The sequence below is a fragment of the Mustela putorius genome, unplaced genomic scaffold (genome assembly GCF_011764305.1).
Source record: "Mustela putorius furo isolate JIRA1106 unplaced genomic scaffold, ASM1176430v1.1 tig00000281_pilon_pilon_pilon, whole genome shotgun sequence".
In the NCBI taxonomy this organism is placed as follows: Eukaryota; Metazoa; Chordata; class Mammalia; order Carnivora; family Mustelidae; genus Mustela; species Mustela putorius.
The window spans coordinates 3,195,375-3,207,853 of record NW_025421343.1 but is presented as its reverse complement, the minus strand read 5'-3'; the positions used below and the strand labels follow the sequence as shown (position 1 = coordinate 3,207,853).

The 12,479-nt window shown below is 58.2% G+C and overlaps 2 protein-coding genes across 5 annotated transcripts in view; both read left to right on the top strand.

Moving 5' to 3' along the window:
• The window catches only part of RAB11FIP5 (RAB11 family interacting protein 5), a 36,789-nt gene extending 28,414 nt beyond the window's left edge, over positions 1 to 8,375 (top strand). The window contains exons 4-6 of one of the 3 annotated variants that reach the window (XM_004742192.3): positions 142 to 2,106; positions 5,660 to 5,849; positions 6,107 to 8,375. In XM_004742192.3, the coding sequence (XP_004742249.1) occupies positions 142 to 2,106; positions 5,660 to 5,849; positions 6,107 to 6,310 (2,359 nt within the window). In that variant the 3' untranslated portion in view covers positions 6,311 to 8,375. The remainder of the gene's footprint in view (positions 1 to 141; positions 2,107 to 5,659; positions 5,850 to 6,106) is intronic. The other 2 variants (XM_004742193.2, XM_004742196.3) reach the window with 2 other exon arrangements.
• A 1,548-nt stretch (positions 8,376 to 9,923) lies between these two features.
• SFXN5 (sideroflexin 5) overlaps positions 9,924 to 12,479 on the top strand; it is a 113,344-nt gene continuing 110,788 nt past the window's right edge. The window contains exon 1 of one of the 2 annotated variants that reach the window (XM_045079007.1): positions 9,924 to 10,118. In XM_045079007.1, coding sequence (XP_044934942.1) covers positions 10,017 to 10,118 — 102 coding nt within the window. In that variant the 5' untranslated portion in view covers positions 9,924 to 10,016. The remainder of the gene's footprint in view (positions 10,119 to 12,479) is intronic. The other variant, XM_045079005.1, reaches the window with a different exon arrangement.

Here is a 12,479-nt window from a genome sequence, read left to right as displayed (position 1 = left end):
GAACCCAGCCCGTGTGGGTGTGGCATGCGGTACCCGGCCCGAGGCAGGTGTGGGGGGGGTGGGCAGGCGAGGGGTATTCAGCAAGGCCGGTTCCGGTCTTGGCATTAACCAGGAGGCTCACGGTTTTGTCTCCCTCCACAGCCTGGACGTGTCTCCTCAGGTAGAACCTGACCCAGCTGCTCTTCCTCACCACCTCCCCTGCTCCCCCTGTGCTCCGGCCCTCCCCACTCCTCCTCCCACCGCTGCTCCCATGCTAAGCACTAACCTTTTTGCAGCCGCCTCCCCTGCTGCTGCTGCTGCCACCGCTGCCGCCTCCGCCGCCCCCGAAGCCACCCCATCTGGATTCTCGGGTCTCACCAACCCGTTCCTCACCTCCATGCAGAGCAACCCTTTCTTCGAGGAGCTCCTAGCCGACATAGCACTAAACTGTCCTTCACCTGCTCCCTCTCTCCCCAGTGCCTCGAGGCCCAGCCCCACCCCCCTGGCCTCCCCTGGGAAAGCCCCGCCTGAGTGGGACGACACCTTCAACGTCTTTGCCGCCAGCAGGCTGCGTCCAGAGGCCAGGAGCAAGATCCTGGCCCCTGCAGGAGGAGTGGGGCTGGAGGTGACTGGGCCACAGGAGCAAGGCCGCGGGGCCGTGACAGTGAAGGTGGCCGAGCCCCAGGGGGCCCCTGGGGGAGGAGGAAGAGGTGGGAGCAACGTGTGGCTGGAGCCCAGGCTTCCTCTGGACTTGGGACTGAACCGCCGGAGCAGCAGTGTGGCTGAGCTGGGGCCCCTGGGGCCAGCTGGGGCCAGCCTGCCCTCTTCGTCCGCCCAGCTGCAGCCAAGAGCTGCAGACTCCAAAGCAGACAGGGAGCCGCCAGCCCCTGGAGGGGATGCAGGGCAGAGTCCGGCAGACAGTGCGACGTCTCTGTTTAGCTCCCCTGAAGTGATCAGTGTGTGGGAAAGGCTGCCTGGTCCCGACGACGCCCCTGAGGTCCAAGAGGCGGCCTCCGGAGGCAAAGGCCAGCTTTTGCACGAGCTCAATACAGTCGACGATTCGTGGCCCTGGGATATGCTCACCATCTCTCCTATAGCCGAGACGTCTTCACCAGTCCTGCGGGGAGAGTCTGATGAGAAGATGCAGCCAGAGTCACTGGAACCTGTGAGCCCTGGGGGGAGCAAGGGTCCTGTCCCCCAGGAGCCGGAGCACAAACCTAAGCCGGTGTCAGACCGGGAGCCGCAGCCCGGCAGGCCACCTCCCAAGCCACCACGCCTCTTCACGCCTTCAGAGTCCCAGGAGAAGGAGGAGGAGGTGGCAGTGGCGGCGGCTGCTGCAGGGGGGCTGAGAAGCAGGGGGGCAGAGACAGGAGGAGAAGACAGCCTTCCAAGTCCACTGGTTGCTGGTCCACGGGAGGCCAAGGAGGAGGGCCAGACACCGGGGGCAGAGTCTGACAGCCATTCTTCCGGAACCCTGCCGTGTGGGCCAGGCCTGCAAGATAAAGCGGAGGGTGCCGGCCCTCCCGTGCCTCAGCTGCCCTTATCCCCGCCCACCAGCTGTCCTGAGGGTCCCACCCCCGTACCCTGTTACTCAGAGAGCGTGGCTCCTCAGAGTCTGCAGATCTGGGGGGCTCCAGAGAAAGGAGAAAGCCCTGAGGGTCCTGAGGCCCGGAGGCAGGGACCAGTAGAAGAGGGGCTTGGACCCCTGCTAGATAGCTCCCAACACACTGACGTGTGGGCATCAGAGGAGGACGCCTTGAACCCCTTCTTGTCTCAGGAGAGCCAAGACCCCCCCAGTCTCCCGTCCATATCCCCTCCAGGGTCCAGGGAACCTTCCATCCTCTCTGGTCCAGAAGAGCTGCCCACTCCCCCAGAGCCTGCTTTTCCACCACCCCCTCTCCCGTCCTGGGCCGGCCACCATCATGGGGGCCCCAGCCCTCCATGTTCCCCTCTGCCTGGAGCTCAGCCCCTGACTTCTTCCTCCCCAACCCTTGGGGAGCCAGCCTCCTCCCCCGGGGGCTCCCCTGCCCCACCCGGGGAAGACCACGCTGCAACCACCCCAGCCTCCCCGCTTGTGCTTCTGCCCTTGGAGACACGACCAGCTGAGGAGCCACAGTCCAGCGCCAGGTGAGCTATCACCCTGAGAAGACTCTGCAGGAGAAGGTGGGAAAAGGAGGCAAAGCAGCCCAGGGGCCGAGGTGTTCACATTCCAGCCTCAGCCCTTCCAGGGGCAGATGGAGCGTTTCTTCCCCGAAAGGCAGGAGAGGGGAAGCTTTGAAGAATGGAGCCCTTCAGTGAGACTGGCTTGGAAGCTGTCTCCTCCCAGGGTCCTTGGCCAAGCAGAGTGCCCCGCAAAGTTTGAGGTACAGGGAGTGAGGAATGGAGTGGGCAGAGCCAGTGTGGGCTGGCAGGGGAAGGGGGGAGAAGAGCTCATGCCCTCGGCTGCGAGGGGCACTGGGTGCCGGGGCAGTGACACTTGTCAGATGGGAGCCACAGGGAAGTGGGCTGTGGGAGGCAAGAGAGCCAGAGGAGGGACTGGTACCGAGCTCTGTTGGAGAGAAAGCCCAAGCGCTGTTGAGGACAAAAAGAAAAATGAAACGACCACACCCCTGCCCCCAGAAGAATCGGTCTGTAGCCCTATCAGGTGCCTCATTGGCTTGCGTCTGCGCCTTTTCAGGGAGTGGTCCCGAGGTGCTTAAGACAGGCCTGCGTGGCCTCTGGATGCCTCTGTGATTGTGGTCACTGTGGCATTGGTTTGTTTAAGAAGAATGATGAGGCTGTGACCTCCTCACTAGGTTGATTGGTGAGGGATGGCCAGAGCTGAGGTCAGGAGACACAGGTCGCTTGGAGTTGATGGGGGCAGCGAAGTCCAGAAGGAGGCTAGTACCCTAGAAGCCCTGCTGAAGAAGTGGGGGGAGCAGAGGTGGCTGCTCTTTCTGCTGAACAGGGCAGTGTGAAGGTCCTGGACTGGAACCCCTGCCTGCCAGCTCATACAGGTAGTAACCCCAGTTCACTGCACCTCCACGCTGTGTCAGACACTGCATAGAGATGAGGAACACTGTCCCCATGGTGTACCTGGACAGTTCCCAATCCAGTGAGGGAGACAGACAGGCACCCATGAGGAGCTGGCCTAGGGGGCCCCTGCTGATACATGAGAAGTGGGAGGGAAGGAGTCTGGGCTACCCTGGGCTGCTGTGCTAGTGGCACGCAGTGAAGCCGTCCCCAGAGGTTGGGAAGAGGAGGTGGTCACGGTGTCTTTGCAGTGATGAGAGAGCATCCTTAGCTGGCCTTGCTGTATTCTAGTCTCACTTCTGCTTATACTAACTACCTTTGGGAAGCTTCATTCCCTTTATAGTGGGCTTCATGTCTGAATTCAGCATGTCCCTCCATCCTCAAGTAGATGGGCCAAATAGAGCTGTCCCCATTTCTCAGAGGAGGAAATGGTCTTAAGATCTCTGGGGTCCAGGCTCCCTCCAATGTGTGGGGCCAATCCGATTGAGAGCCCAGGACCCGTTCAGGGTTTCTGTATGCCACCTGGCTATTCCTTCCCTCCCTGGGCACAGTCTGTGGGTCTCAGGAGAGCAGCTTTTTTTTTTTTTTTTTTTTTTTTTTAAAGATTTTATTTATTTATTTGAGAGAGAGAGACAGTGAGAGAGAGCATGAGTGAGGAGAAGGTCAGAGGGAGAAGCAGACTCCCCATGGAGCTGGGAGCCCGATGCGGGACTCGATCCCGGGACTCCGGGATCATGACCTGAGCCGAAGGCAGTCGTCCAACCAACTGAGCCACCCAGGCGTCCCAGGAGAGCAGCTTTTAAGCTCCTGTCCCTAATGCAGACTCCTAGGTGGGAGGAGAGACGTTGGTTTCCCTGCTGTCGGCCCGCCCCCCCACCACCCGGCCTCTCTGCCACTCGTCCCAGGAATCCATGGCCCTATCCTGAGTAACAGAACTGGCTTCTCTGGGCCTGGGCTGTCCCTCTTCTGACAGAGTCCAGGGCCTTGGGCTAAATCATTTTGCTTCCTACTTCTAAATAGTTCAAAAGCTCTGTGAATTGACCATAGATTTTAAGAGGTCCCTTGGGGAAAGGTTAATTGATTTGGGGTCCGGTGCTAGCAGTTTGCATACCTGTCACAGGTCTGGGGTGCTGAGGGATCCCAGAGCGGGGTCCCTGTAGTCAGCTTAGGGGAATCAGGAAAGTTTCCTAGAGGAGGTGGCCTTGCATGGCTTTGAAACACGAGGAGGAGTTAGCCGGCCAGCCGGTGAAAGGCCAGCAGGCGAAGGGCAGGTGTTGTGTAGAGGGACCACCTGAAGGTGAGAAAGAGCGCTTTTCCTGGTTTGCAGCAGTGTGTGGAGTGGAGGCCCAGGAAGAAAGGGCATTCTATTCTAATCTGTTCTATTAGAGACCGTGTTTTCTTATCTGATAGGGAGCCAGTGGAGGCTGTTTGAACATCGAAGAAGCTGAGATCACCATCCCATTAGAATAGAGCAGTGGTTGGAGGTGGGCAAGACTCCCTCGAGGAGATGAGTGGCAGCAGGTATAGCCGAAGGCGGTGTAGCCAGCACTGACGGGGAGCAAAGGGGCCAGGGCGAGAGAAGGTGAGGGGCAGCAGGTTCAATGTTTGTTAGCCCTGGAGCTGAGGCCTGGGAATCAGGGATTCCCCAGGGTCTGGCTGAGCCATACGCTGCTGGGAGGGGGGACACAGGAGAGGATAGGTGTAGAGGCCAGTGCGGTGAGCCCAAGCTGGACCCAGAGTGGAGCCAGCCAGCCTCCAACTCTGTGTGGGCCTAGAGCTCGGGGCTGAGGTCCAGGCTGGGGATGACATTAGGGGCGGTGGGGGCCAAGGTGGGAAAGGAAGGGATCCAAGGGCAGGCTAGCGGTTAAGACTGAGAAGAGACTGCGAGAAGTCAGAAAACCAGATGGAGGTCTTGGTGGGAAATGAGGGAGAGCAGGCCAAAGCAAGGAGTGGTCCAGGAGTCAAGTCCACAGAGAGGTCAGTGAGTGGAGAGCTGAGGGGTTGGTGGGCTCGGCAGGAGCACTTGTGCTAGGCTGGTGGGGCCAAGGTCCCCATTCTGATGGGTTGAGGAATCAACAAAAGGTAAGAACTTCTAGAGACAGTGCAGTCTGTGTGCTCTGGTGGGGCTGGGTAGAGAGGAAGGGGAGCTGGGGCATGACTGAGGGCAGAGAGCCAGGTGTCTTTCTCGGGCCATTGTCAGTACTGATGGGGAAAAAACAGGTTTAGAGACAACAGCAAAGTGTCCCAGTTTGCTCAAGTCTTTCCAGGTTTTAGCACTGAAAGCCCCACAGCCTGTGAGTCCCCAGTCGTGGGAAATTGTAGACCCTAGAAGGGTCGGTCAGTCCCCTAGAGAAAGGTTCCAGTGTGGTAGAGGGAGGGAAGCAGAGGGGGTGGTCCTGGCAGAGGCTGGCTGGAGGTGCTGGGAAGGTCGTGGGCCGGGCTGTGCTGCTCCTTTGAGGGGGGCAGGCCTTCTGAGGGAGTAAAATGGAGAGGAGTGAGGAGAGCAGTGATGGAGGAGGGAGGAAGGCCTGCTGAGGAGCACTGGTGGCAGCTGCCCTGAGGCCTTCTGGTGAGGGGCAGCTGCTGTCAAGTGCTGGTGCGCCCCCCAGCCCGTTTCCGTTATGCTGCTCCCTACTCCCCGTAACGCCTCTCCTTTCTGTCTCCGCAGTCCCCACCCCGTGAAGCCGCTCAGTGCTGCTCCCGTGGAGGGCAGCCCAGACAGGAAGCAGCCCCGCTCCAGTCTGAGTACAGCTCTGAGCAGCGGGCTGGAGAAGCTCAAGACAGTCACATCCGGCGGCATTCAGCCTGTGGCTCCAGCCCCCCACGTGGGCCAGACTGTGGACACCAAGAGGCTGAAGGTGAGGCCCGAGAGGATGCCAGGCATGTGGTGCGGTGGAGAGCGTCCAGGCGGCCCGAGGTCAGGAGCTGCGTGCTGGGCAGGGTGGAGGGAAGAACAGGCCCAGTCCCCCACGCCGGAGCCCTGAAGCCAGTTAGGCGGTCTCTTGCATTGGAGACAGAGGCCGCTCCGGGGCCTATAGGGTGAAACCTGGGTGTTGTTGGGTGGGTGGGCAGGTAGGCCTGAGGCCGCCCTGCTCACTGTTCTCCCCGGCCTCAGGACTCAGGTGTGCTGGACCAGTCGGCCAAGTACTACCACCTGACCCACGACGAGCTCATCGGCCTGCTCCTGCAGCGGGAGCGGGAGCTGAGCCAGCGGGACGAGCACGTGCAGGAGCTGGAGAGCTACATTGACCGGCTGCTGGTGCGGATCATGGAGACCTCACCCACACTGCTGCAGATCCCCCCTGACCCTCCCAAGTAGCCCTCCCCACCCCTGCCCCTGGGAGGGTCACGTGGACCCACTGCCCAAACTGGGCCTGCGCTTCCCTCCGTCCCACTGAACTCACTCTCACCCGGGCAGGCTGCTGTCTGTCCTCCATTGTCACTCCTTGCTCCCCCTGCCTCCTGCCTCTGTGGGGGGTGCTGGAAGAGGGGCCCATGGGGAATCCCATCGCAGACATCAAGTTCCATGTACAATTCATGTGTCTTTGGGAACCCCCCGTGGGTCTTCCCCACCTGCCTATTTTCATGTCCCTTAGTTTTGGGGGCTCCAGGGAATTGGAACAAAGAATTCAGCCCTCAAGTCAGAGCCGGGGTGAGCAACAATTTGATATGGCATCTGGGACGCACTTTATTACCCCACAACAACAGTCATTTCATCCAAGGCTAAACCCTTGTCCCCGTTGTCGTCTGTGTCCAGCCCCTAGAGGGCTCTCCTAGCATTACTGGGGCTGTGGCAGGAACCAGGCTGCCCAGTTTGCAGTTCTAGGTAACTGGAGCCTCGTATCTGTTCCCTTGAGAGCAAGGAGCATGATTTGGTCTCGTCTCTGCTGTGTCCCGATTCTGTGTGTTCCAGCAGTTGGCAGAGCGAGGGCCATGTGGACGAAGGGAGATGGAGATGTGGATTCTCCAGGCCCCCACCGCCCTCCTCTTCTGGTCTTCCCATTGAGCATCTCTCATGTGAATGCATGGACAGCTGGGGAAAGGGTGGGGAGAACACTCCTTGCACACCCCTGGGCTGTGGGCCCCTCCGCAGGCCTCGGGGCTTTGGGCTGCTTATGTTTGGGGATCAACCCTCCATGTTTGTTTTTGTTGCCTGTCCAGATGCCAAAACTCTGTGCTGCTGCGGGGTTTGAACTTTTGGAAACCAATTAAAATGTGCCTTTTGTGGGTGGGGTCAAGAACCTCTGGATGTAGACCTCTCTCTCTCTCTCTCCATTTAGTGTCCCCCCTCCCTCCCTCCCTCTTGAGCACATGGGGCCAGATCTGTCAGGCCCTGGGTATGGGAAAGGAGGATGGGTCAGCCTTGCTGTGCCCTGTGCCCTTAATTTCAGTTAAGGGCCTGGCGAAGCTGCCACTGCTCCTTTAATGTTCCTGCCACCTTCTCTTCGTCCCTCAACCCCAACTGAGAAGGTTCCTGGGATAACAACTACATTCTGGAAGTAGGAGGTCCCATTCTGCCTATACTTAGGAAAAAGCCTTCGTTGCCCTCCCGTCATCTGCTAGCTGCTCTCCCAGCCTGTCCCTTCTGCTCGTGGCCTTGCCCGGCTTGGTTGCAGTGCACTTAGAAATGAAGTGTCTGTCCTTTGGCCCAGCCCCTGGTATGCTTGCAGAAAATATGGCAGGCTTCCCATGGCATCTGCAGGGAACCTTTAGTGACTTGGGGTACCCTGTTTGAACAAAGGTTTTGGGGTGAGGAGGTGCTGAAGGAGGACACTGTTGACCCAGCAAGGAGGCAAGAGCTCCTCTGGGACCTCTTTTCTTCCCGAGAGGACCTATGGGATCTCTCTGAAAGCCTTGGAAGGAAATGTGCACTGTGGGTGATGTCTTCTGCCAGGATGAAGCAGAGGACCCCCCCACACACATGAGGGGAAAGTCCCTGTAATGTTATCTACCCTAAGGATCACTTATCAAAGCTGAGAAAGTGTCCACAGGTGTGCAGGTCTTGGGTCATGTTTTTGGGGGGGTCATTGGGAGTTGGGTAGGTATCTCTTCTGGGGGAAGGAAGGGGAGACCTCTTCTACTACATATTCTTCCGGGCTCTACTCATTATTAACCCTGACCCTGATCTTCTGCTCGTCCTTGACCATGGCCCTCCAAAATGCCCAGGGCAAGGATGTCTTCAGGAGAGTTGTGAGTTGAAGCCCAAGGTTCTTGTCGGACGTTTCTGCTCCTGGCCACAACGTGGAGAGTTGCAGGCAGGGTGGGCAGAGAGCAGGCACAGTTCTGCTTTGCTGTTTGTCTTCCTAGTTGTAACTCTTGTTTATAAAGAGCTTGTTCTTCATGTTTTGAGCACTTTATGAAGAATAAAAAGTTCCCATACTGCAGGTGGCTCAGTGGTGTTCCTGTTTTGATAAATGTATGAAAAGGAGGCTTTCTGGGGGAGAAGGCAGGTGATGGGGTTTTGGAGTGTCACTGCCTCTGTACTAACACTAGGGGCAGCACAGCATTGCCCAGTGGCCTGGACTCAGTCTTGTCTTTGCCAAGAGACCTACATTCCTTGAATACTGTGGGAGAATACAGAGGATAAAAGACCTGATTCTTATTCTGAGACTGCTTAGTCTGGCTGGGAAAGATACAAATCCAAGATACAAATGATTCTTCATGGCTAGTGAGCACCACTCTCTGGCTTTAGGAATAGTCTGTTTCTTATGGTTCTTGTAGGCAGATGAGGAACTGACTACTTTAGATCGTGCATTGTCCAGAAAGACATGGGCAGGCACGAGCCAATGCTGCACCTCACCACCTCACCATGAGAGGAAGAAGACCTAAAGTGGGATTCCCTAAGGTCAAAAATATTTCTACTGTCCTCTTGGGTAAAACAGACAGCTTTCCTCCCCTCCCCTAGCCTGGCTCACTGACCAGCTAATTCAGCTAGGAATCTTCTACTCTATATTACACAAGTGGGTTTATTATCATCCTTGCTGGTGTCTTGCCCTGTGTATGTGCTGCTCTCTCTTACCTAAAGTTCTTGTAGTGCCTAATAAACATTACTGAACCCCCCTCCCCGCCCCCAATTCTCTCCTGCTTGGGAATTAGACTGGGGATGGATCTTCCTTAGTTTGACAAATAAAGTGGAGCCTGCCCAGGCTCTGAAGCTCCCACTGTTTAACTCACACAGCGAATATTTGAGTCCTTGCTGCAAACCCTGCCAAGCCTGGCACTGAGGACTCAGCGGTAGAACACCTCCTGTCCTATGGACCTTACAGTAGGAAACATACGCAGAACCATAAGTAACTGTAAGTACCTAGGCTGCAAAAAAGTGCTGGGTACTATAGGAGCGGAAGTGGATTATGGGGAAGTAGGGTGATGGATCGGGAAATGCAATGTGTAGGCTGAGGTCAGAAGAGCAGGGGTCAGGCAAAGATAAAAAGTTACGGAGTTCTCTGGGTTCACAATGTTCAAGGGTCAGGGGCGGGGAGCGCCCAGCATGCTCTGGGTGTCAGGATGGCTGGAGAGCACAAGGGGAGGGGGCAAGGTAGCCACAGAAGGAACTGCATGAGGATTCCGCAGTGCAAGTCCTTGCAGAAAGCTTTCCGGGATTAACCCTACACATCCTGGAGTCCTTGCCCATCTGGTCCCCGGTTGGACCGCTTGAGTAGGGAGGGCTCTTCTGGGCTAGCGCCCCAGGAGCGATGCCCTTCGCAGTAACTAAACTTCTAGAGGCAGGTAACCGGCGAGGGGTAGCCCCGTGGCCCCCTGTCGGAACCTTAGAGCCGTACCCGCACACTCTTCCCATGCTGCCGAGCCCTGCAGATCTGGCGGCAGGAACCGAGACTGGGTCTGAGTCGGTGCAACTCTCCGCAGTCTAGGGTTGTCAATCCCCGTGACGGGAAAAACTACGCTCCCCACAACCCCTTGCGCCTCCGGCTCGCTGCGGTTGCTTATGGCCAATCGGGAGGAGCAGCTGTGGCGGGGGCCGAGGAGGGACATTTTAAAAGGGCCGGAGATTGCAGGCGTCAGTGGCCATGGCGGATACAGCGACCACAGCATCGGCGGCGGCGGCTAGTGCCGCTAACACCTCGACCGATGCACCTCCTTTCCAACTGGGCAAACCCCGCTTTCAGCAGGTGAGGACCGGGCTATGGTCTGAGGGTCGGCGGGTGGCCCAGGGAGGGCGAGCCAACTCCTCTCCCCAATTCCCTTTAGTCCTAGGGTCTCGGACCCGCGGCCACCGGGGAGCCTGCAGCTATTGCCTCGGGGACCTCGGCCCCAGCCATCCCTTTCCCATTGGTGAGCAGGATGGGCGAGGACTCCCACCTTAGCTTCCTATTGGCCGCCGGTGCCGTCACTCCTCAGATGCCCGCGCCCTCCAGCCTTTCCCGCCCGAGGCGCACTGTGATTGGTCGCGGCCGGTCGCGGCCCGGGATCTAGGGCGTCCGGGTCCGAGCGGCTGCTGCAGGGTCGCTTTGGGCTGTGCAGCCAGCCACTCCCGGCGGAAAGTTCGACTCCGGCTCTGGATGATAAGTTGGCGTGGCGGAGATGCCCTCTAACTTTCCGTGGGTGGGGACTGACATTCTTTGCGAGCTGCTGGCGGAGCTCCCGGGCAGCGTCCGCACTCCGCGGTCATGCTCCCAGCCCTCGACCCCCAAGCCAGGTCCGCAGGGCGCGAAGGTTTAGGGCCACGAGCCGAGCCGTCCCCGCGGCCCCGGCCACCCCGGTCCTTTCCAGCGGGGGATCCGCTGACGCAGCGAGTCGGCCGGCTGGTGCCCTGCCGGGGATGGAACGAGGACATGCGGGGAGAGCCGGGGTGCGGAGGAAACGCTGTGTCATCCCCTGGGGCCGCGGGCTGTTAGCGAGAGTCCCCGTCCCCGGCAGCCGCCTCAGCCCCCTCCTCCCGTGCGACCTCCGAGGCGGGTCTCTGGCGCCGGGGCCCTGGCGCGGCCGAGAGCTTGCCTCTGTCCGACCCTGTCGGTCTCTTCGGAGCACGGTGACAGTGGCCCTTTTATTCGGGGACCCCCGTCACGGCCACGTAGACGGGGATCGAACCCACAGCCCGGACGTGCGGCCGGGGCTGAAGGCTTGGAGGGGCCATTCCCACGTCTCGGGCCGCCTCGTACCCTCGGTCCTCCACTGCCTCAAACGCCGAGGAAGTGGACTTTATTAGGAAAAGGGCAAAGAGGCTCGGCTGAAGCGAACCGGCCCTGCCTTGGGTGGGGGGCAGCGGAGGCAGACAGAAGTTTGCAGGAAGAAAGGAAATTGTGCAAAGGTCGGTGCGGTGGTGCTTTGTGTTTTGTGTTTTTGTTTTCTTGGTGGTGGTGCTTGTGTGGGAGAGGGACTGGGGCCAGGAAAGTGGTGCACCGAGCTTTGCTGGTAATGAAGGAACTGTCCCCTGAGCCTTCAGAGTGAGAAAATGTCCCCACTTTTAAGACAGGACTTTAAATTCCTTTAAAGAAATAAACCATCTCAGCATGTAGTTGTCGGAGGCAAGACTGGCATCCTCCTGCCTGTGTAGGATGCCCCCCTACTGTGAGTCGGTTAGGGGCGCCTCTCCCAGGACTCTGGTGACCCTTCATTGGCTGTCCCCCTTTCCCAGCCCGCCCTCCACTTTCTACTCATGCCTCCAGGATCAGGCAGGCCCCCCCTTCTCTGGAAGAACTTTACTGCCTTCTTCCTGTGTGATATTCCCCCTGGTGGGACCAGGTCACCGACTCACTCAATCCTGCACCCCCCTTGGCCACCCCAAGTGGGATCCTTTTAGGTCAGCCTTTAGTGACGGTCTGTCCTGTGTTCCTCTAACACTCATGTGTGGTTACTTGTTCGCAACCCTTGTGTGCATCTTTTGAGGGAGGGGGCTAATCCTGCCCTTCCTTGTCTCCGTCTTATGCCAGGGTGGGGCTAGACACATAATAATGGCTGAATAAAGGCTTGTGGGTTGTCTTTTTTCTGATACCTGTTTTGGGACATTCAGTCACAGAACGCACAGTTATTGAAGACTTCCCAGTGGCTTTAATGACTGAGGCCTTTGCTGTGATCACCGCCAGAGCTATAAACGCACATTTGAGATTCCTCCACTCAGCCATTGCTGGTGGATCTTTTTTTGGCACCGATCTTGAGGGCACTGAAAGCGTTTGCGGTATTTGCTTTGGAAGCTCCCCTCCTCCAGCATAGTGACTTGCATAAAGCACAGTGGAGGTGATTGTCCCTGTTAAGGAACTTCTCTCTGTACCCTGCCCCGCCCCCCCACACCTCCTGCTCCTCCCACACCGTTCCCCACTCTGCAGGCAGCCCAACTGCCACCCAGTTGACTCCCAAGAAACCTGCAAATCCCCTGCGTACTTCCCTTTCTCAACCTCACCCTCCAAACACAGCTAGAGGCCCAGTGTTCTCTAAAACAGCTCTCAAATCCACTGCCCTCCCCTGCTGGAATCCTAGATCAAGCTCCCATTATCTACATCCTGAGCCACTGTGGAAGCCTAACAGCTCTCCCT